The 25,046-nt window shown below is 45.4% G+C and overlaps 1 protein-coding gene across 16 annotated transcripts in view; it reads right to left on the bottom strand.

The window, feature by feature from the left end:
• The window catches only part of MYOCD (myocardin), a 112,710-nt gene that overhangs the window by 60,860 nt on the left and 26,804 nt on the right, over positions 1-25,046 (bottom strand). For 11 of the 16 annotated variants that reach the window (XM_008270708.5, XM_070061404.2, XM_070061406.2 and 8 more), the window contains exon 2: positions 12,281-12,346. In XM_008270708.5, coding sequence (XP_008268930.3) covers positions 12,281-12,346 — 66 coding nt within the window. Of the gene's footprint in view, positions 1-4,608; positions 4,653-12,280; positions 12,347-25,046 lie in introns of all 16 variants that reach the window. The other 5 variants (XM_051825177.3, XM_017348997.4, XM_089317707.1 and 2 more) reach the window with 1 other exon arrangement.

Genomic DNA, 25,046 nt, shown 5'->3' with positions numbered 1-25,046 from the left:
TTCAGAATTCAACAATCAGTAGACACAGGCACAGGTGAATAGCCATCAACCACCTGCACCACCTGCCAGTCTCCCTCTTCCCACTACATCCTTGCTTCACTCCGGGCATCTTTCCATTTAGTGAACTCTTTTGACTAAGCAAAGGAGTAGGACACCACTCAGAAAAATTCCCAAGTTTCTAGGTTTTCCTGTTCCCCTGGAACAATCTCTAGCAGTAGCCACAACTGCTTTCCATGGCAAGTGTTGAGGTTGGTCAGAGGTTACAGAATTACACTGATATTTCCCCCTACCCCCGCCTTCTACGTTTGGACAAGTTGATGGATCACACGATCTATAGTTCTAAGGTTACTTTAACAGATGTTAAACTGCAGGTGAGGAAGTGTTCTTCCGTATCTGGGCTGGCATAAAAATTAGATTTCTGGCCAGATCGTTTGGAACCCTATGAGTGTAGGGTGGGAGGTAGGGGTGGGTTCCTTATTCAGTCCTTAAGGATGTGCTAAATCTGAGCATAGTGTACAGCAGGACACAGCTGTGGTCTTGGTGGCAACCATAATGGTGGCCAAACATAGTATCTTGTATTCTTGTGGCTACTTGGGATGCTCATAAGGCAGTGATCGCTATAAATTCCTCTGCCTCACCCCAACATTAACAGTGTTGACCAAAGGAACATGCGAAATAGCACCAGCTGACTGCCTTGTGCCAAATATAGTTGGTTGGTACCCTTCTTATTGTGACCAGAGGTGAAGGTTTCTCTTCTTATAGGGGGGATGAAACTCAAAAAAAGAATATGAGGCTTGAGTGCCCCATTTACCACTGATCTAGCACCACTTTCTCTTTGGCTTCTGTGTTTTATTTATTTTTTTGACAGGCAGAATTAGACAGTGAGAGAGACAGAAAGGTCGTCCTTCTGTTGGTCCACCCCGCAAATGGCTGCTACGGCCGGCGCGCTGCACCGATCCAAAGCCAGGAGCCAGGTGCTTCCTCCTGGTCTCCTGTGCGGGTGCAGGGCCCAAGCACTTGGGCCATCCTCCACTGCCTTCCTGGGCCACAGCAGAGAGCTGGACTGGACGAGGAGCAATTGGGACAGAACCCGGTGCCCCAACTGGGACTAGAACCTGGGGTGTCGGTGCTGCAGGCAGAGGATTAGCCAAGTGAGCTGTGGCACCGGCCTGTGTTTTATTCTTAAAAATGAGCTTGTCTGCCCAATCTGTCCCTGTAGATGGCCCTCCCCTCACTCCCACCATTTCGCCCCACTCACTAAGAAATAAATGGGAGCTTTCCTGTGTGGCCCAGGCATTGTTTTTGATTTGGGATCTGCCACCAAAGAAAAGTTTTGCATTTTCTTGCATTTGAGCATGGTGGCAATTTATGTTGAGGGTGTTCTGAAAAGCTACCCTATTTCCTCTGGGGAAATCTGATTATCCAAAGTGCACTGTGCCCTTCTGAGCCCGGACAATCTGCACCAATAGGTCTTGGGCTCTCACCTATGGTCTACTTGTCTCTTAATTAGTTTTATATCTAGGCATGGCTTAATTGCTCCCATAATCCCAAAAAGAAATAGTCTTTGTGTGGCTTTCCTAAGTGATTAATAAGAATAATGCACCCTTTTCCTCAAGAGGCTCCCCCATGGGAATGGTGTGGATAAATTTGATATAGCTCTTCCATTGCAAATACAATTGGTTTTAATAGGACTTGGGGCTTACAAGGAATGTGTCTGATTTTCTTGTCCCCACGGCTCTTCAATTCCTATTAGTGGAGCTTATTAATTATTCTAAGACACATTGCCTTCCCTGTTTCTTAGCTTTATAGAGCTACAGTTCATCACTTCTTAGTGTTAACAACTCCCCTGTGAAATGATTCACACAGTCCAGTTCTCGAATGCCAGGAGCACAGAGGTCTTCTGGAACCTTCTACTCCAGGAGTGGGAGGAGTTATGTCTCTTTAAGAAGGATTCAAGGGGAAAAAAAAAAAAAAAGAAGGATTCAAGGGCCAGCGCTGCGGCTCAACAGGCTAATCCTCCGCCTAGCGGCTCCTGCACACCGGGTTCTAGTCCCGGTCGGGGCGCCGGATTCTGTCTCAGTTGCCCCTCTTCCAGGCCAGCTCTCTGCTGTGGCCCGGGAGGGCAGTGGAGGATGGCCCAAGTGCTTGGGCCCTGCACCCCGTGGAGACCAGGATAAGTACCTGGCTCCTGCCTTCGGATCAGCGCGGTGTGCCAGCCGCAGCGTGCCGGGTACGGTGGCCATTGGAGGGTGAACCAAAGGCAAAGGAAGACCTTTCTGTCTCTCTCTCACTGTCCACTCTGCCTGTCAAAAAAAAAAAAAAAAAAAAAAAAAAGGAGGATTCAAGAGGAATGCCAAGGAGGTCCACACACTGTGAATACCACATGGTCTTCTCCTCGGGGCTCACAGAGTGTTATTTGGGGCACTGGTTTGAGGTCACACCATGGAAAACTACCCTGCCACGGCCCTGGGCTGAGGTCTGAGGTTCGTGTTTTCCGTGACTCTGGAGAATGTGGGTTTTAGCCACTTCCCCTGAGGGCCCACAAAAGCCACAAGGCCCCCTTCCCCTAGTCAGCTTTTTGGAAAATACACAGAGGATCACTTTTGCTGGCAGCCTTGGGAGTATCAAATGGCAAACTTTTGTATTTAAAGGACATTGACATTTAAGATGGAAAAGGAATTTGGACTTTTAAATTAAAAAAATAAGTCCGTGCGATTTCAAATTAAAATACGGTCATAAATTCAGTCAGCCACACATCGAACTCGTCCCCCTTGGAAGAAGATTAATGGCTCCTCACAGGGGAATTCAACGTTCTCGCCTCAGAGTTTAGTTGTGGGCTATTCCTATTTCTGTCCCCACAGCTCTGGCTAATTTGGGTCAGCTGTGTATATAAACATTTGCTTACTTAGAGCTCAGAGAAAGATCCCGAGATAAGAACAGGCCTCCTGCAGCTCCCTTCTCTCCACTCTACCCTCATGCCTCCAAGGAGATCCCAGACAAAGGAGGAAAGGGGTGGGGGAGGGTGGAAGCCCAGGCGTTGGGAGCTCAGGGGCCTGAGCCTTCAGCACAGGGCAGTGTCTGGAGCTGGGCAGCAGCCCTGGCAGCAGAGCAGGGCCTGGCTTCTAGTAAGAGGACCCTTCACTACCAGGCTGCTGGGAGTCCAGCCCCGCTGGTACCAAGGATGAGGATCAAGAGGTAGAGCCAAAGAGCAGGAAGAGACTTGGAGCAGCAATCGTGCAGTGGTTCTCAAAGTGTGGGCCCTGGACCAGCAACCATCGTGATGACTGGATATGTGTAGGAAACTCCAATTCCTGGGTCCTACCCTGACCTACAGAATCAGGAACTCTGAGGGTAGGACTTGGCGATGTGTGTCATAAAAAGCCTTCCAGGTGGTTTTTCTCTGTAAATTTGAGAACCACTGCTGTGGAGTTAATAAGGCCACTGAGTCCTGATCTGGGGTCCTTGGGAATCTGGGAGTTCAAGAAGGGAGCCCTGGAATTCCAGGACTGATTTTCAGTATTTCAACAAACTGAAGATGAAGGCTATGTTGGCACAGAGAAAGGTTGCTTAGGCTAATGAAACTTATTTTTCCATTCCTCCTGCTTGGATTCATAGCAATATTGTTTAATAATGGTTGTCTCAAGAGAAAGTACAGACTGGTAAACCTGTATGCCATTGATTAAATTAAAACAGGTATCTGGATTAATACTTAATGCCTGGATTAATAATTAATACTTAAGGGGAAAGACAAAAAATCTCAAATGTAAGATCTGTGGTACATGGGTATAATTCAAGAAGACTTGGATGATCAAAAATTGAGGAATCGCCCATTGAATTCTGTTCTTGCTTTGTCATTTTTTTTGGGGGGGGGGTTTAATCTTGAATAGTCTGGTAGTCTTCCTGTGCTGTTTCCCACTTAACAAAGTGGGCTTAGTAATGCTTGTCTTTTAAAGACAAATTGGACAATGAGCACTTTTCTTTGGAACAAATGAGATACATGCTAGTCATAAGGGATAGTGCTTTGCAAGTTATGGTCTTTCTTTAGGTTGTTCATAAATTGCTTATTCAATACCCAAACGACAGTATTAGGAGCAAAAAACAGTGCTATTCCCAAGCAACCTTGTGATATGTAAGACTTGGCTTGAGCGGTTGAGCATTTGTTGCAACCTATAAGAATACTTTGAAATTTCTTGGAAGCTGGGTACAGAGATAAATTAAAAGCGTGTTTGTAATTGCTCGTTTTCTACTTGATAAGGAACAGGGCACTGGACAAATGAAAGAGGTGAGAGAAAAGAAGAAAGTTAGGACTGTTGACGCAAATGGGCTTGGCATGAAAATCCAGGGTTCCTTTTTCTCTCTCTGAATTTGAGATGTTAGAAAGAAGGGCAGAGGCAGATAGATTAATCCTCTTGTGCTGTGTTCTGCTCAAACAGCCAACAGAGTGTGGTAGGGAAAAGCCAAGTCAAATGGATGCACTGAGAAAAGGAAGAGAGACTTTGTCCAGTCAACTTCTCAAAACTATCGAGAGGCTGCGTGGAGTGTGGGTGCAGGAAATGCCCCGGCCATTCTTCGTGCTTTTCAGAAGCATCACAGAATTCAGGGATTTACCCAGGCTTTGCAGTAAGTATGTGGCTGCTGTAGCTTGGATTAGTCTGCAAAAAAAATAAAGGCAGCACCATTCATAGACAACTCATTGCATCTTGAAACTCATCGACATTGATCAGATCTTGGGACCAAGCTACCCAGACATTTCCTTCTGGGACAGTAGTGATTTTCTCTAGATTCTCAGGACAAATGGCAGCCTCTCTGGGCCTCACATCCTCCAAAATCCATTTTAGTTTTCCAATCATGTCTTCTGTACTCCAGGAAAATGAGCTAACATTTCCTCCTATCTCCCATGTGTTCAACCACAATAGACTGTTAGTAGCAGAGGGAGAGAAAAAGTCATGTCTTTCCTTCATGGTTTCTTTTTTTTTGACAGGCAGAGTGAGATAGTGAGAGACAGAGAGAAAGGTCGTCCTTCCTTTGGTTCACCCCCAAAATGGCCGCTACAGCCAGTGCACTGTGCCAATCCAAAACCAGGAGCCAGGTGCTTCTCCTGGTCTCCCATGCGGGTGCAGGGCCCAAGGACTTGGGCCGTCCTCCACTGCACTCCCGGGCCACAGCAGAGAGCTGGCCTGGAAGAGGAGCAACCAGGACAGAATCTGGTGCCCCGACCGGGACTAGAACCTGGGGTGCCGATGCCGCAGGCGGAGGATTAGCCTAGTGAGCTGCGGCGCCGGTCTCCTTCGTGGTTTCTAATACCTACTCTCTCATACTGGCTTAATGTCCAGAATCTTCCAGGTAACAAATGGGCCTGATGGGGGCCCCTTCTAGACTGTAAGCATTTTGAAACAGAAGTCATGTCTGATTGCTGTGGGTAGTCCCCAGAGTCTTCCTCAGACTAGTCAATACATACTTACTCAATCACTCTATGATCATTTGAATGAGTCCAATTCACATAGTTGCTCATCTAACACTAAGGCCTCAGAAGTGGTTGGAATCAAATGATGTCATTTAGAGTCTACCTAGGGGGCTGACACTGTGGCCTAGGGGGTAAAGCTGCCGCCTGCAGTGCTGGCATCTCATATAGGCACTGGTTTGAGTCCTAGATGCTCCAACTTCCAATCTAGCTCTCTGATGTGGCCTGGGAAAGCAGCAGAAGACAGCCCAAGCCCTTGGCCTCTGCACCTGCATGGGAGACCAAGAAGATCCTGGCTCCTGGCTTCGGATCAGCGCAGCTCTAGCCGTTGCAGTCAACTGGGGAGTGATCCAGAGGATGGAAGACCCCCCCGCCCCGCATCTCCTTCTCTCTCTGTGTAACTCTTTCAAATAAATAAAATCTTAAAAAACAAAGATTAGGGCCCAAATTTCATCACTTCATAGTACAGCTTTAAAAAAAAAAAGTCTACCTAGGAGAATGATGCCAGGGAAAAAGAACTCTGTGGGTGAAAAGGTGCACTGGGAATGATGGCTAGACCCCAACACAACAGGCCTATAAGGGGCAAAGGTTGGAGCTGTCTTAAGGCCTTGAGAAAGTGAAAATCCTGTATGTCTTCACGTCCCTTGGGCCCAAAAGGAAGGGATAAGGAAGCCATTCTCCTTTGAACACTAGATTTGATGGCAAAGTAAGCAATTTGAAATCTCCACTTTGAGTTTGGCACAGTGGCTAAAATGCCACTTGGGATTCCTACATCTCATATCAAAGTGCCTGAGTTCAAATCACAGTTCTGTTTCTGATTCCAGTTTCCTGATAATGCACACCACGGGGAGCAGCAGTGATGGCTTAACTAGTTGGGTCCCTTTTACCTACATGGAGATTTTTTTTTTTTAAGATTTTATTTATTTATTTGAAAGGTAGAGTTACAGACGGAGAAAAAGAGAGAAAGATCTTCCATCTGCTGGTTTATGCCCTAAATGGCCAAAACAGCCAGAGCTGGACCAATCCAAAGCCAGGAGCCAGGAGCTTCTTCCAGGTCTCCCATGTGGGTTCAGGGGCCCAAGGACTTGTGCCATCTTCTACTGCTTTCCCAGCCCATAGCAGAGAGCTGGATTGGAAATGGAGCAGCCAGGACTTGAATAGGTACCCATATGGGATACTGGCCTCACAGGTGGAAAGCTTAGCCTACTGCACCACAGCACCAGCCCCTCATGCGAGGATTGAATTCTTGGTTCCCAGCTTCAGCCTAGTCCAGCTCTGGCTGCTGTGGGCATTTTGAAAGTAAATCAGGGGCCGGCACTGTGGTGTAGCGGGTTAAGCTGCAGCCTGCAGTGCTGGCATCCCATATGGGCACTGGTTCATGTCCTGGCTGCTCCACTTCCAATCCAGCTCTTTGCTATGGCCTGGGAAAGCAGTAGAAGATGGCTCAAGTCCTCAGGCTCCTGCATCCACATGGGAGACCTGGAGGAAGCTCCTGGCTCCTGGCTTCGGATTGGTGCAGTTCTGGCTGTTGTGGCCAGTTGGGGAGTGAACCAGCGAATGGAAGACCTTTCTCTCTCTCTGCTTCTCCTTCTCTCTCTGTGTAACTCTGACTTTCAAATAAATAAATAATAAATCTTTTAAAAAAAGACTGAAAAAAAATAAAGTAAAGCAGTGGATGGAATCTCTTTCTCTCACTTTAAATACATAAAGAATTAAAAAAATAATTTGGGCTGGGCAGTTAGCTCAGCAGTTAATATACCTGCATCCGAGTTTCTGGGTTCAATTCCTTATTCCTATGCCTGACTCTACCTTCCTTCCAAAACAGATTCTGGGAGACAGCAGTTATGGTTCAGGTAGCTGGGTTCTGGTTAGCCATGTGGGACACCTACACTGTATTCCTGACTCTTGACTGGTCCAGCCCCAGCCATTGTAGGTATTTGAGGAATAAACAAGTGGTTGGTTAGGAACTCTGTTTTTCTGCCTCTTACACCAAATTTAACAATTTTTTTAAATTTGTTGCTGTGGACTATTGGTTATTCAGCAAGTTCAAAAGCTGTAGGATACATGCCCAGAAAGAGGGACGGAAGAAAACTCAATCTATTTGGACTAGTTTCACTAGTCAACTGAGAATTGTTTTCTGTTCCTTTTCTTTCCTTAAAATTTATTTGAAAGGTAGAGTTACATACATACATACATACATACACACACACACACACACACACAGAGAGAGAGAGAGAGAGAGAGAGAGAGAGAGAGAGAGATTGATTGATCTATCATCTGCTGGTTCACTCCCCAAATAGTTGCAACAGCCAGGGCTGGGCCAATCTGAAGCCAGGAGTCAGGAGCTTCTTCTGGGTCTCCCATGTGGGTGCAGGGGCCCAAGCACTTGGTCCAGCTTCTGTTGCTTTACCAGGCACATTAGCAAGGAGCTGGATTGGAAGTGGAGAAGCTGGGTCTCAATCCAGTGCCCAGATGGGATGCTCACATCACAGACAGCTCCTTAACCCACTACGCCACAATGTCAATCCCTTACACTTGTTTTCAGCTCCTTAGAGTCAGCAGAGGAGAAATCTTAGAATTTATCATCAATTTGGAGTGCAGTTGAAGTGAGCTCTGCAATATGGCTAAATCTAGGGAGTTTTCCACTCAATATTGGTCATTGTGTGACACAGACTTGTTAGTTTATCCTTGGCATTTTCACACATTCATTTTTACTTTTTTCCAATTCCAGCTAAATTTCTGGGCTACCAGATGCTTTCTGATGGAAACCTACATAAGTGCTTTGAAAGGCCAAGTGCTTGCTTTTGAACATTTGAGAAAAGTTAGAGGTCAAGAGACACAGACTCTGCCCTCAGCGCTGCCACCAAAGGAGGGAGCTGCATTTTTTTTTTTTTTTTGACAAGGGACAAGTTCTAGAAATTTAATCTAATGTAAAAATCAAGATGGGTTCTGCTAAAGAGCAGCAGGTATTTTTGTTGACTGGTTAAGAATAGTACTTCTAGTATGATAATAACCTAAACTCAACTGACAATTCACATGGCTGTCAGCTTTGGATTTAAGCAATTTATGATAAGCTTTAGAATCTGGGGAGGATGGCAATTATTTGAGATTTTATGAATATTTTTCTCTTGCATGCATTTAAGTTCTCGTAAGTTGAATCTGTAGAAAATGAAACAACATCAGACTCGGCTTCGGGACCTCTGAAAACTCTCTTCCGTCTCTTCAACCGCAGCTTTGTGTATGTCAAGGACTTATGGGCATTGAATGAGGTCACAGGTCTTTGGACTCTGTTCTGAAGAGAACCAGCCTGTCAGAGGAGATTCTCATGGAACGATGAGGGGAGAATCTTCTGGAAACAATGAGGGGGAGAAGCCAGGGCAGAGGCCATCACTGTCATTTCAGACAATGATACAGAGGGACTTCAACAACTTTGTGAAAAATAGAATTAAAAGATAAGTTTATTTCAATGTAAAAAATTTTGAAGCCCATGCATTTTTTTTTCCTTTTTTTTTTTTTATTTGACAGATAGAGTTAGACAGTGAGAGAGACAGAGAGAAAGGTCTTCCTTCTGTTGGTTCACCCCCCCAAATGCTGCTACGGTTGGAGCTACACCGATCCAAAGCCAGGAGCCAGGTGCTTCTTCCTGGTCTCCCACGTGGGTGCAGGGCCCAAGCACTTGGGCCATCCTCCACTGCACTCCTGGGCCACAGCAGAGAGCTGGACTGGAAGAGGGGCAACCGGGACTAGAACCCGGTGCCCACATGGGATGTCAGCACCGCAGGCAGAGGATTAACCAAGTGAGCCACAGTGCCAACCATGCATTTTTTTTTCCATAATTTCCTATGAACTTTTCGAAGACTCTGCATTTATAAAACTTCTTTAACAAGTAAAAAAAAAACACACACAGAACTAGATGATCTCTGAAGACTATTAGATTTTCTTCCTTCCTTTCTCTCCCCTTCCTTCCTCCTTTCCTCTTCTTTGTTTCAAAAATTCCAAATATAATGAGGAAACAAAAAGTCTTCTTGTGGAATATAATGAGTTAAATATTCAATTATACATACTCGTGTTTCTTATTACCTTTATTTGACAGATATATAGAGAGCATTCCCATCCACTGGTTTACTACCCCCAATACCCATGGTAGCCTCTGTCTGAGGCTGAAGGTGAGAGCCAGGAACTCAGACCAGTCTCCAACAACAGCAGGAACCCAGTCGCTGGAGCCCATCTGCTGCCACCCAAGGACTACATTTGCAGAATGCTAGAGTCAGGAGCCAAAGCCAGGCATGGAACCCAGGTATTCTAATATGGGCTGTGGGTATCCTCTTTTTTTTTTTTTTTTAAAGATTTGTTTTATTTATTTGAAAGGCAGAGTTAAAGGGAGGGGGAGAGGGGGAGAAGGGGAGAGGAGGAGGGGGAGAGGGGGAGAGGGAGAAAGAGAGAGAGAGATTGTCCATCTGCTGGTTTACTCCCCAGATGGCAGCAATGGCTGGGGCTGGACAAGGCTGAAACTAAGAGCCAGGAACTTCATCTGGGTCTCCCACGAGGGTGCAGGAACCCAAGTACTTTGGCCATCCTCTGCTGCTTTTCCAGGTACATTAGCATGGAGCTGGATTGGAAGTGGAACAGCTAAACCTGAAAAGCTACCCATATGGGATGCCGGCATTGCAGGCGGAGGCTTTACCCACTCTGCCACAACAATGACCCCTGGGACATGGGCATTCTAACTGGCATCGTAACTGGCATCCTAACACCTGGGCCAAATACTTTCTCACTTAAAACCTTGAACTCTCTCTGAAGGGCCATCTTGTTCATTATTGTTGTCCCTCTAGTATCCGGCACAGTGCCCGTACATAATTCTTGTTTGGGATAAAATTTGTCGAATTAGACCAACTGGAGATGATCCTGAGACTCTCAGCTCCTCTTTGCTTGTCCCCATTGCATTTCCACAGGTGCCCTTAGCAGCCTGAAGGAACATACCGCTCTGCACCACACAGAGATTCTGAGTTTCGTGTTTTTGTCCCTGCTTGGGTTGAAGATGCCAACTCCCAGCAGGTGGAGATGCACTGTGGGTCTTGCTTTCCAGGAAGAGCTAAGTAAAGAAAGTCTGTCCAGGCAGGGCCTGTGGTGTGTGCCCTCTGTGCCTTGCACATGTTGCCCCGGTAGAATCTCTGTCCTTGCAAAGTCAGGTGGAGAAGAGATAGCTGCAGAATAGGGAAAACCTTCATCATTTTGCAAAATTTATTCTCTGTAGGATGTTTTCCTCTGGGAAATTATCTTAATGATGCCATCAACTTCAGATGCAAAATGCTGACTTTGTAATATTTTATTACTATTTATGTTATTTGATTCTTGAAACCCCAACAAACAAGATTTGATATCTCCACTGGACTCTTACTACCCAAATGCATGTTTGATTTACACAACTTATGCGAGAAGCTTTTTGTAAAATTTATCATAGGGTACACTGTTATCTTTAGTGGGTGTTTTAATGATCCTCAAATTAAACCCTTACACCTAAAAAAAATGTTGATTTCTATCCAAATGCCTTCTGTCAGACCCAGGCTCAGGGCATCTAACCACTTGGGTTGAATTTTAAATCAATTGTGAAACACCTCGGGTAGAAAAAAGTCCTGAGTGTACCTGCTCCACGTTTCTTGCTGCAAGGGGACAGATGAGCAGCTTTGAGTGAATTCCTGTTTCCTTGATCCGACTTCTGCGGACCCTGGTTTCTGTCTTAAGCCTGGGCAGGAAGGCTAAGAGGACAGGCTCCCCAGAGACTTCTTTTGGTTCCTCCCCTTCGCTGTAAACGTTGCTTAAACACCCTTGAGGTTGCAGCATCAGCTTTCTTCAGTGTTTGGCAAATCTCTAAACAAGTCCTTCCACTGTCAGATCACCTACTGTTTACTGTTGATAGGGCTTAGCTGAGAACAAAGGCTGACTTTTGATTTACAAAAATTCTTCCTTCTGCTCTGGCTCTGCACTTAACATTTTTTTTGTTGTTGTTGTTGAGCTTGGGCCCTGGGGCTCCAGTATCTCTGCCCACAGGACTCTGTCAAGGTCAAACTTGCACTTGTTTCTTACCAAATATGAAGTCATAGGTATGATGCTTTTATGCAGAGACCCGAACTTCTCCAAGTTATTGTGGCTCCCGATTTCAAAATTTTATCGAGAAAGAGACTAGAAGGTATGACCCAGAATATTTTACACCTGTGATTTCATTCATTCAAGGCACCCTTTGGCCCCTTATTTCCATAAATAACCAAGAATGAGCTTGAATTGCTGACTTGAAAGGAAATTTCAAATACATATATTTTAAAAGATGGGCTAACCCTTCTTCTTTGACTCAGATTGTCACCAATAATTCAGTATTACACCAGTTGTGCTAAAATGATATTGCTAACCAATTTTCCAGAAAGGGAACAGCTGACAATATTCGATTAATTGTGGGCTCAAATACACCAAATAGAACCGTAACCAAAGAAGTGAGAAAAAGATTACCCGATAGATGCTTCTGCAACAAATAGCAATTGTATCCAACATTAAAAGTAGGTAGAGGGTGAGGGATACCTGTAATGAATTGTATTTACCCCAAGAACAAATGAATCACATTGGAATTTTAGGCATAGTTAATACTATTAAAGGAAAGTACCTTGTAGGTGAATAGAGACTGGGGCAAAGCATCCCGGGGTTGGGATTTCTGCTGGCACCAATTCTATGAGGCTCACACTAAACAGCCTCTGAGGCACTTTCCAGCTCCCTCATGCTCCCCGCAGCCCCATGGTCATTGACAAGTGCATAAGAGATGCAGGTACTCACGTGGTATTATGCCTTGGTTAGCCAGTTGTTCCTGGGTCCTTCTCTGTTGAAGTCGTAACTGTAAAACTTAGAAAAGGAAGCATTCATTTGTAAGTTGGACTAAATGCAACTTCCATCACATGTATTCATCATCTTATTGCTAGCCTAGCTCTGGACACTACCATGAAGTGCCTTTTTTTTTTTTTTTTTTCTGTTGTAGACATAGAGGAGGATAACAGAAGAGAGAGAAAAGAGTTGAGAGGTTGCAGGGTTTGTCGCAATTTGGTAACACGCTGGGATTCCAAACCTTGCCTAATCTGTGCAGTGAATGCCGTCTGTGAATGCAGCTCTCCCCGCTCTACCATTTGTGAGATGGCTATCATCAAATTCTGCTGGGGTGGCAGCCTCTGACTTCATCACGGGAGACAGAGAGAAAACAACATGGGCTTTGGTGCCCTACCTGGGTTCAAATCCAGCCCCTACCTCCTTATGAGACATGGGACCCTGGGGAAGTTGTACATGGGAACTGTGTCCACATTGTGGTTTTACAACAACATATGATAAAGCAAATGCACGCACCTTGCTTAGCATAGTGGTCGACACGTTTTATGTCATCAGTAAATGCTAGTGTGATGAGAATCTGGAATTCTTTGGAGGATTAAAAAAAAAGCTATTGGATTTATGCTTTATACATAAAACTTAAAATATGATAAAACTTGGCTGGCGCCGCGGCTCACTAGGCTAATCCTCCGCCTGCGGCACCGGCACACCGGGTTATAGACCCGGTCGGGGCGCCGGATTCTGTCCCGGTTGCCCCTCTTCCAGGCCAGCTCTCTGCTGTGGCCCGGGAGTGCAGTGGAGGATGGCCCAGGTCCTTGGGCCCTGCACCCGCATGGGAGACCAGGAGAAGCACCTGCCTCCTGGCTTCGGATCAGCGCGATGCGCTGGCCGCAGCGCACTGGCCACGGCGGCCATTGGAGGGTGAACCAACGGCAAAAGAAGTCCTTTCTCTCTGTCTCTCTCTCTCTCACTGTCCACTCTGCCTGTCAAAAATAATAAAAAAAAGATAAAACTTTCTAAACTATAATCTATATTCTAGGTGTAGATATGTGTATACACATGCCATATATGCTATACATTTTTAACACAGATTTATATCTTATAGGCATAGTCATTGTAATATATATTGTGAATGCAGTATTTGCAGCTCTCTCCTGATTCTCACCTCTCCCCCAATATATATATATGTATATATATATATATTTATTTAAAATTTTTGATCTATTTGAGAGGCAGAGTCACAGACAGTGAGCAGGAGAGAGCGAGAAAAGTCTTCCATCCCCAGGCACACTCCCCAAATGGCCACAATGGCCAGAGCTGGGCCAATCTGAAGCCAGGAACCAAAAGCTTCCTCCTGGTCTCCCACGCAGGTGCAGGGGCCCAAGCGCCTGGATCATCCCTCACTGCCCTCCCAGGCCACAGCAGAGAGCTGGACTGGAAGAGGAGCAGCAGGGACTAGAACCAGCGCCCATATGGGATGCCGGCACTGCAGGCAGAGGATTAACCCACTGAGCCACAGTGCCGGCACCCCTCATACATTTTTTTCAGATTTGTTTATTTTATTTGAAAGGCAGAGTTACAGAGATAGAGAAGGAGAGAGACAGAGAAAGAGAACAATCTTCCACCTGCTGGTTCACTCTCCAGACGGCTGCAACAACCAGGCTTGGGCCAGATTGAAGCCAGAAGCCAGGAACTTCTGGGTCTCCCACGGGGGGTGCAAGGACCCAAGCACTTGGGCCATCCTTTGCTGCTTTCCCAGCCTCATTAGCAGGGAACTAGATAGGAAGTGGAGCAGCTGGGATATGAACCAGTGCCCATATGGGATGCCAGTATTGTAGGCCACAGTTTAACCCACTACACCACAGAACTGCCCACCCTCCAACCCCCAGCACATTTTATTTTGGACCTTCTACCTCTCCCTCTGAATATTCCATTTTCCTAGGGATACCTGTAGTTTGCCATCTTGGTCCCCAGGTTTAAGTTGGCAGCATAAGGATAAGGATGCAAAGAACTGTAGTTTGCAAACAGAAGGGTTAATTTAAGGAGCAAAGTGAAAGGGGCGAGCAAGTACTGCTTTTATGAAGACAGCATTCGAATGAGGGGAAGAGGAGCAAACGTGAAAAGGCTGTGCAGGCTGAATTTCAAGTTTGTTCAGTCTTTCAGGGCGAGGCTCCAGCGCAGTCCTATGATATGAGTGGGTCTTCATCTGCCTTCTTTGGAAGAGACGAATACTGCTTGAATCACTACGAATTAATTTTGGTTGCTTGACTGGGTTTCACTAGAGAAGCCTCATTGCACCTCCCATTAATTAGACCAGACCACAAAGAGGACTGAATTGCTTGTGTAGTGCACAGATGACAATGATAGGAGAGTTTTGCTGTTTAAGCCCCTTCCACAACAACCCTCCCGTTAATCAAAGCTATAAGCTCCCCGCATACTATGAAAAAGAATGACTTGAGGATTCGTAAAGAAAATCAGGCAGGTGCCGGAGGGAAGTCAAAACATGGAGAAATGACTTGCATGAGGGAGAATTTCCCATGGGGGGTTGGGGGGAACCCTGAGGATGGCCTATAGTGATGAAGTGGCAGTCACAGGGAGCTAAAACTCAAGGGAAGCCCAAAACCAAACCCAAAAATCAAGGGTTGGAGCTATGGTGAATGGGTTAAACTTCTGATCCAGTTCCTTGCTACTGCACCTGGGAAAGCAGTGGAAGATGGCCCAAGTGCTTGGGTCCCTGCCACCCACATGGGAGACCTGTTTAGAGTTCCTGGTTCTTTTTTTTTTTTTTATTTATTTTATTTTTATTTTTTTTTATTTTTGACAGGCAGAGTGGACAGTGAGAGAGAGAGACAGAGAGAGAAAGGTCTTCCTTTGCTGTTGGTTCACCCTCCAATGGCCGCCGCTGCAGCCGGCGCACCGCGCTGATCCGATGGCAGGAGCCAGGATCCAGGTGCTTTTCCTGGTCTCCCATGGGGTGCAGGGCCCAAGCACCTGGGCCATCCTCCACTGCACTCCCTGGCCATAGCAGAGAGCTGGCCTGGAAGAGGGGCAACCGGGACAGAATCCGGTGCCCCGACCGGGACTAGAACCCAGTGTGCCGGCGCCGCAAGGTGGAGGATTAGCCTATTGAGCCACGGCGCCGGCCGAGTTCCTGGTTCTTGGCTTCAGTCTGGCCCAGCCCTGACGATGGTGGCCATTTGGGAAGTGAACCAGTGGATGGAAGACTTCTCTCTTTCTGTGTCCTTGCATTTCAAATAAATACAAATTTTAAACAAAAATTTAAACCACAGATCAAAAAATAACCAAAGAACTGCTCATTTTTTTAGCCCAAGGGGCCAGGAAAGGTGACCAGATGACTATGGCTTGACAGTCAGCAAGTGGCAGGAAAATTGGCCAGCAGGGGGAGCCAGAGAGAGGAGCCTCCAATCCTGTGTATGAACCCCACGAGTATCAGGTTCATCCCTTTGAGACTTTTCCATAGAACAGGCTTACGATAACACGGCAAAGAATTTTTGCAAAACAAATTATTCAATTTGAGGTTGTTCTAGCTGATGGCTGAAGATAGCATTTTTTTTATATGTTGATGTATTTCATTTTTTTTTATTCTCTATTGTCTTCTTTCTACCTCTCCCCTCCCCCAACTCTGTCTTGAGATTTTTCTGGCATGTTTCTGGAGGTTTCAAAGGAAATCAGTTTCATGGAAAAAAAATTAAATTCACATTTGAGCCTACATACACATTAAGGCCAAAGAGAACTTAAAGCTTAAATCTACCTGTATTAATCGTACGCTAAAACAAACAAAAAACCCAACAAACCAGCATTCTCCAAGGGATTATGACAATTCAGAGGCTGTGTAACATGGCACTTACAATGTGTAGGATATAATCTGAAATCACTCTTTACATAAATTGAGGAACTGCAACCCACTGTGAATGCAAAGAGAATCAGCAGATGCTAACCAGAAGATCAGAATTGGAATTACCAGATTGGACTTACTGGACAAGTAGTTATTAAAGTAGGTTTAAAACCTTTATTGATTTTTCATTTACTTGGAAGGTGAATGACAGAGAGAGAAGGAGAGACAGAGATAGATACACGCTATTTGCTGGTCTACTCCCAGCCAGGGTTGGACCAGGCGGAAGCTGGAAGCCAGGAGCTCCGTCATCCGGGTCTCCCATGTCGGTGACAGGGGCCCAAGCACTTGAGCAATCGTCTGCTACCTCTCAGGGTGCATCAGCAGGAAGCCGGGTCAGAAGAGAGTGGCTGGGACTTGACCTAGCACTGCAGTATGGGATGTGGGCAGCTTAAATCCACTGCACCCCGACACCAGTCTCAGTCACCCTTTCCGATTCTCATTAGAAATCTGTGGTTATTAAAATCAGTGTATCCCTTTAAACAATGTGCTCTTTTTTTCCCCACTGATTTTCATGAGTATGTTTTTGGTTTTCAGTCATTGGCTTATTATGTATCTAAGTGTGATTTTCTGTGAATATGAGGGTACTTCCAAAAGTTTGTGGGAAATGCAGTTTAAAAAGAAGTTTATTTTAGTGCATAAATTTGAAATCCATGCATTTTTTTCTTAATATGCATTTTCCATGAGCATTTTAAAATGTGTATTCTTATTTATCTTAATCTATTTGAAAGGCAGAGAGAGAGAGAGAGAGAGAGAGAAGAGGGGAGAATGAAAAGGTGAGAGAGACGGTGAGAGAGAGATCCTCCATCCACTAGTTCATTCCCCAAATGAACAACCAGGGCCTAGGCCAGACCTAAGCCAGGAGTCTGGAGCTCCATCTGGGTCTCCTTTATGGGTGGCAGGGGTCCAGGCACTTGAGCCATCGTCTTTTTCAACACCCAGAAGCATTTGCAGGGAGCTGGGTCAGAAGTGGAAGCAGCTGGGACTCAAACCGGAGCCCATATGGGAGGTTAGTGTTGTCGGCAGTGGTTTAACACGCTGCACCATGACAAGAGTCCTGCATTTTCCTGATTAAAAAATACATGTGACATTTTAGAAAAAATTCTTCCATTGTCTTATGACATTCTTAAGGGACATGGGTGTAACACACAAGACAGCAAGCACAAAATAGTCCCCTTATGACTGCCAAGTCCCTGCATGCTACATGCGGTGCTACAATATTAGGTATAAATGGGCTGAGCAAGATTAATGATTATCCTGTAACCCCTGGAGCAACTAATAGATAAGAACACAAACCTATAGAATTTTTGAAAAAGTAATACATTAAAACAAAATTCTAAGGAATATTCAAATAGTCCATATGAAGGCAAGAAAGGTAGAACATAGGAACAGGAAGTAGAGGGGCAAACAGAAAACAAACAATAAAATGGTCTCTCTAAACCCAAGTGCATCCTCAATTACACTAAATTTTAATGGTCAAAATGCTGACATGAGACAGATTATAAGAGATTTTAAAAAATGATATTGGATCAAAAGTTGATTGTAAGAAACAAACACACTTCATATATAAAGATGGATTGGTTAAAAATAAATAGTTGGAGGGCCCCGGGCTGTGGCATAGTGGGTAAAGCCTCCACCTGCAGTGCTGGCATCTCATATGCCCACCGGTTCTAGTCCTGGCTGCTCTACTTCTGATCTAGCTCTCTGCTATGGCCTGGGAAAGCAGTGGAAGATGGCCCAAGTCCTTGGGCCCCTGCACCTGCGTGGGAGACTCAGAAGAAGCTTCTGGCTCCTGGCTTCGGATCGGCACAGCTCCGGCCATTGTGGCCATTTAGAGAGTAAACCAGCAGATGGAAGACCTCTCTCTCTCTGCTTTTGCCTCTCTGTAACTCTACCTCTCAAATAAATAAATAAAATCTTAAAAAAATAAATAGATGGAAAAACAGTAAGCATAAGAAAATTGGAATAACTAACTGTATCAACACAAACAACAGGTGTCTGGTGAGAGTAAGAGGAAAAGAAAGGGCACTCTGGGGTCAGGCAGTCAACGTGGCAGATGTGGGTTACGATGACTGTTGCACACATCGAGTGCCCGAGATCAGCATCCAGCTTCCATCCTGACTCTATTTTCCCGCCAGTGCAGACCATGAGAGACAGCAGGGACAGCCCAGGCCATGGGGTTCCTGCCACTCATGGAGATCTGGATTGTGGCCCAACACAGTCTTTCTGTTGTGGGCAGCTGGGGAGTGATCCAGAGGCTCAGAGTTCGCTCTGCTTGTCTCTGCCTCAAAAATAAAAATAAATAAATAGAATGCTCAGAATTTTTAGGGGGAGAGTTCATCAGTAGCTCCCCAGCAGTTTTAATATGGCTATGCACCTGGTAACGGAGCATTCAAGTACGTGAAGCAAAAATGGACAGAATTGGAGGAACAAAGAGACAATTTTGAAACCACGCTAGGGAATTCCAAGACCCTTCTCAATTTTTGATAGAATTAGATAAAAAAAAATCACTAATAGCATACAGGTGTCAAACAACAATATCAAACACCTGCTTTAACTGAAATTTGTAAAACAATACAACCAACAAGCACAGAATAAACGTTCTTTTCAAGTGCACACGATCCATTCACCGGGATGTACTGAGCCATAAAGCAAGTTTCAATGAATTCAGTAGGAGTGAACTCACTTAAGTAGATCCTCCGTCACACTGGAGTTAGCCAGAAATCAAAACCAATATAGTACTGAGGCAAATATCTGACAATGCATTTTCTTAAATAATTCAAAGATCAAAGAAGAAATCACTTAGTCATTTAAGTTTAATGATATACACCATATTACAATTTATACCATATGACAATTATTCCATACCATAATTTCCCATATCCCATACTGTAACTTATAGGCATTGCTAAAGCACTCATTACATTATAAGTGCTTATATTAGAAAATGAGAAAGGTTTAAAACCAGGGTGCTGTGGTGCGGCAGGTTAAAGCCCTGGCCTGAAGTGCCGGCATCCCATATGGGCGCTGGTTCTAGTCCCGGCTGCTTCTCTTCCGATCCAGCTCTCTGCTGTGGCCTGTGAAAGCAGTGGAAGATGGGCCAAGTCCTTGGGCCCCTACACCCGCATGGAAGACCAGGAAGAAGCTCTTGGCTCCTGGCTTCAGATCAGTGCAGCTCCAGCCATTGCAGCCATTTGGGGAATGAACCAGTGGATGGGAGACCTCTCTCTCCGACTTTCAAATAAATAAATAAATCTAAAAAAATGTAAAGTAATTGGGTTCCTGCCACCCATGTCAGTCTTGGCTTGAGTTTCCAGCTCCTACCTTTGGTCCTGGCCCAACCTTGGCTGTTGCAAGCATTCAAGGTCAGAACCAGCAAATGGGAGTATGTTCTCTCTCTGTCCTATCTATCTCTGTCTCTGTCTTTCTGCTTTCCAAAGATAAAATTAAACTTTTCTTTAAAAATGAAAAAAAAAAAAAGGAATCTTTCATCATCTAAATCTAGCCTCTGGCTCATCCTGTGTCTCCTTCACATCCCTGAAATCATGAAAACACCAATGTTTTCTCTCTGCATGCTGTGACGACCTGTGTGTCAGTGGCTAACAGAGGGCCACCCACAGGGCACAACGCAACGGTACGATAAAGAATCGCCATGGAGAAACATCAGCATCACGAGAGACTCTGATCTGCCCAAAGGAAAGAACACACAATCAGGAGAACTTCATGGGCTTTTCTCTGGGTTCTCTCTGAAAGGACCTTCTCAGAGACAGGCAAGGGCATTTTTCATGAGACGAAAAATAATAAACTAACCACCTTCCACCCAGTAGGGAAGCTACTATCAATAAAACGGAATACACGTGTTGGGAAAATTGGAGCCCTTATGCACTGTTAGTAGGAATAGAAAATGATGCACTTATGCGAAAAACAGTATGGTGGCTGCTCAAGGCATTAACCATGACCTGGAATTAACAAACAACCCAACGTTTTCACTTCTAGGTATATATTCTAAAGAACTGAAGGCATGGACTCGAAGAGATACTTGTACCCCCATGCCCAGCTCACAGCAGCATTATTCACAATAGTCAGAAGGCGAAGCAATATCAAGTGTCCACCCATGGATGAGCGGATAATCAGAATGTGATATACACACGCAACAACACATTATTCAGCCTCACCAAGGACATAAATTCTGATGCCAGATGCAACACAGGTGGCCTTTGAGTTTCAGGAAGAAAATGAAATAAGCCAGTTATAAAAGTACAACACTGGGGCCTGCACTGTGGCGAAGCGGGTGTCGGCCGGCATTCCATATGGGCACCGGTTTGAGTCCTGGCTGCTCCACTTCCAATCCAGCTCTCTGCTATGGCCTGGGAAAGCAGTGGAAGATGGTTCAAGTGTTCGGGCCCCCGCATCCACATGGGAGACATGGAAGAAGCTCCTGGCTCCTGGCTCCTGGCTTCTGGCTTCTGGCTGTTGCAGCCATCTGGAGAGTGAACCAGCAGATGGAAGACTCTCCCAACCCCACTTCTGCCTCTCTGTAAGTCTGCCTTCAAATAAATAAATCTTTTTAAAAAATAGTTGTTAAGTTTCATGTTGCAAGTATCACAGTTTTTTAAAAATAAGAAAATCCAAAAAATAATAAACTAAAGCTCAAAGTAAAATTTAGTCCATCAAAATAAACAAACTCAAGTAGATGGCTGGATATAGCTCAACACGGGTCAGAAAGCTAGAAGGTGGGCTGACACGTCCTCTTAGTGCAAAGGGATGCTGGAAATGTGGAAAGGCATCCACGAATAAAAATACTCACTTCCCGGGGCACAAATGTACCTGTCCTCTCCCAAGTTCAAGTGTTGAAAACTTAACCCTGTGGTGGGGCACTTGGGATTAATTAGGTCCTGAAGGGGGAGCCCTCATGAGTAGGAAGAGATCACAAGGGGACAGGGAGAAGGCACGAGCTATGAATTCAGAAGGAAGCCTTCCCCAGACACTGCCTGCCTGTGCCTTGATCTTGGACTTGCCGCCTTCAGAACCATGAAAGAACCCATCCCTATGGCTTGTAAGTCATTCAGGTTCTTTTTTGTCACAGCAACCCAAATGGACTTGGACACTAACTGAACTAGGGAGAACTCTACTCCTGTAGGATGCATGAAGTCTCAGGTTGTTTTCCTCTGTGTGCATGTGGCATCATGTCCTCCACCAGCACGGATAGATACATTCTCCTTTCATTTAAAACCTCCCCAAAAGATACCTGGGATTTTTATCATTTGCTTATTTATTTTGGTTATTCCATAAGCCATTGAACTAAATAGCCATTCTTGGGTGTTTAGTTTGTTTCCAAGTTTCTCAGCATGAAAAACATCAGAGAGCATTCTTTGCAGTTAAGTTTTGGCCACATCTTTGGTACTGCTTTAAGATAACTCCTAGAAGCAGAATGACTAGGGCATGGGAAATGCCCAAGTTGAAGGCTAGGGGGACATGACCAGTAGCTCTCCTGAAGGGCAGTTCTGATCCTCTCCCCACCACCAAGGCACGCTTGGGTTCTCCATTTCTCTTGGCCTTGCTGCTCTCATCATATGGAGGCAGCTGTAACCTCTGAAGCTGGTTCCTGGTCCCTGGCTCAGTGCTCCAAGCCTAATGGGAATGCCAGAGAGCCAGGTCCAGGATAATCGTGGCAGTGAAATTTGTCTCTAGGTGGCTTCCTCTCCAGGTTTGGCAAAGCTCCAACCCAAGGATTCAAGCTTGAGTGACTACCTCCCTCTCCACTACTCTAGCCCATAGCCTATAGCAGAGCCTGGAGCAGAAATCTTGCACCACTCCCCTTGTGCTTTGTAAAGCCGCCATCACCTCTGGCATAGCTGCCCTCAGTCATTGCCTCGGACCCCTTTTGGTGCTTTGCTGAGCAATATCATTTCCCCACTCTCAGCTTGCCATGACCACTCGCATCCCCAGAGCTCCTGGCCAACTTCCACGGATCTATAGTCAATAAAAATACTCAGAGGAGAAAGAGGGCTATGTTTTGGTCCACACTTTCTCTCCACTGCCAGTTCTAACAACCTACAAATTGCAGGCATTCTTGGAGTTCTCGCTTCCCATCCTTTGGCATCTCTGGGATGAGAAGGGAAATGAGATCTTGGTGTTTTTTCCATGTCATCCCAACATGCATTATCAACAGCAGAAATCTCTTACCATTCTGACATTTGGGTGTTGTTCTTAGTCTCCAGAACCAAATACATTTTTTTCCTTTTTTTTTTTTTCATTCTTTTGACCATTGCCATAAGAGTTGCAAGTTGAACGTTTGTTCCCAAGTGGTTTCTTTACTCACTGGACTAGGGCTCTCCATTCTGATTTCCTCATCTCTGTGGCTATTCTTGTCCTGGCACTACCCTATTTAAGCTATTCTAGAACAGTGATACATATTTTCATGTCTGGTAGGGTGAACCCTATATTACCTTTTTGTAAACAAATAAATGTTTCTTGACAATTCCATTTTCCCAAAGTGAACTTTGAGAACCCTGTGGCAAGTTCTACCACTGCTCTAAGCATCTGTTTCCCCTCCAAGGGAGAATAAGTTCCTCTGATATTCCATGATCATAGAATAATAGGTAGAAATCCTGTGTGGCCAGAGAAGTGGAAGAATGTTTATAGATTTATGGTCAAATTGAATGGAGGACAAGGACTAGATTCCCTGCATGTAGCTGGGGGCTGCTACTGGGTACTCAACTCAAGAATGGACAGAGAATTATCTCTGCCCTCCACTGGGGGTGCATCCAGTGAGATGTTACCTGCCTGTGCTCAGGAGAGGAAGCAGAGCCACAAAGAGAGGAGGGAGCAGGTGCAACCATACAGGGCGCCTTAGAGTTTTGGTTTGAAGGGGAGGGAGATCATTGGGGTTGACGGACATTGTGACATTTCTCTCATCACATAGACAGTCACTTCTGCCACAAGCCCTTTTTTGTTGCCAACAGGAGGCCACAAGATAGAGCAAGGGCACTGGGGAAGGAAAACAGGGATTCAACTTTGACTCTGCCAAGCTGTGCTGCCCTAGGTAAGTCACTCTGTCTCTGAGTCCCAGGCTTCTCATTTGCAGGGAGTGGCACCGTTGATAATCAGTCCCGCAACACTGAAAGATTATTGGTGATTCATGAGTGAACCACTCTCTAATCTCGAGTACCTGTATGTTTTGTGTGGATGCTGGCTTCTTTAGGAGAAGACCCACTGGTTTGTTTCTCCTTACAGAATCTAAAGAAGCAAAGAGAACACTGTTGTGTGTCTTTTAGAAAGTCATTGTTGGCTTCTATCTTGGCCGTGCTCGGAGCATCTGGTCCCTGGAGGGGAGAGAACACCATTTGTAGGACAAGGGACGGAAGGCACAGGGAATGAGGTGGGAAGGACAGAAAATGGGGATGAATGGCAAGTTTTGAGTCATTAACTCATCACAGATCAGTTTTTGTCTCTTCGTCTTCTTTCATTTCTCTTCCCCATCTCTCTGGCACTGTGAATTCCTGATAAGGAAGTCGCAGCAAGTAACTAATTGTTACTAAGAATTGAGAATTGCCAGTCTCAGGCATGGGAGCTTCTATTTCATTGAAATCTCCCACTAATATATGCTGTTGTCCCCACATTTTAGCTGCTCATGCTCAGAGGGCAGAGAGGGCTAAACCAAGGCCATGGGAGCTATGAAGGGAGCGAAGCAAATTTCCAACCCATGATGTTGGGTTCTTCAGTTCTGCTTCATGGGTGCCAGTTCCCAAAGGAACTATTTGGGTGAGAAAAGAGTAACTGCTACCATTTAGACTTTGCGTTTTAATGTATCCTCCATGGCGGGGGGGGGGGTGCTTTTCAAATGAAGAATCAAGAGCCACTAGAACACGAGGCAGATTGCATGCTACCTGCCCTGAGCTAGTTCAATACCAAGAACTCTCAGCTCTGAATCCTCTGCCACAGTGTCTCCATGGCAACAGTCATGTAGGGTACCATTCTCTTTCTGGAGCCAACAGGCAGCTGGATGGCAGTTCTCGCAGACACAGGTGATAGTCCCAGCCCAGTCTCAGATTAGAAGGAGGTTCCCAAGTGATCCCAGGCTGTGACGGCATCACACTGAGCTGTTGCCATGGTTTTGGTGAGAAGTGTTGCTTTTCTGAGGATTGCAAAACACTTTCTGTTCCAGCCCCATGCTCACTCATTCCTGACACAGTGGAAAATGTGCCTCCTTGGCTGAAATGTGCCTCTGAGTCCAGCCCAAAGATGACATTTTTAGGAAAGTTTGAGAAGAATCCTGTGGCTGTTACTGAGTCACGATAGAGTGGAAATGGATCTTTTCTATTTAAAGAGTTTTGTGCTACTGTTTGAAAATGTCACATTGCTAGGGAACAGTGGAAAATGGAAAACTTTCCACTATCAACGAGTGCAGATCATTACTGGATGCAGAACAATGGAGTTGACAGGTTCTGTTACCTGGCAACAGAATAGCAGGTTGTTGGGAGTTTCATTAAAGAATATCGGTCTGGAAGTGGGTCTTTAACAGAGTGGTTAAGATGTCCACATCCCACATCCGAGTGGCTGGGTTCAACACCTGGCTCTGGCTCCGGAATCTGGTTTCCTGCTAATGTGCACCCCGGGAGGCAATGGTGATGGCCCAAGCAGTTGGGTTCCTGCCACCCGTATGTGAGACCTGGATTGCATTCCTGGCTCCTGGCTCTCGTCCCTGGCAGTAGAGGACATTTGAGGAGTGAATGAGTGCATGGGAGCTCCCTGCCTCTCCGCCTCTCAATTAGATACATAAAATTCAAGGAGAAAAGGAATCTCTACATAAGC

The sequence above is a fragment of the Oryctolagus cuniculus genome, chromosome 17 (genome assembly GCF_051225735.1).
Source record: "Oryctolagus cuniculus isolate XC-2025 breed Fujian yellow rabbit chromosome 17, ASM5122573v1, whole genome shotgun sequence".
NCBI classification, from domain to species: domain Eukaryota; kingdom Metazoa; phylum Chordata; class Mammalia; order Lagomorpha; family Leporidae; genus Oryctolagus; species Oryctolagus cuniculus.
The sequence above is the reverse complement of the archived record's forward strand: the minus strand, read 5'-3'. Positions and strand labels throughout refer to the sequence as shown.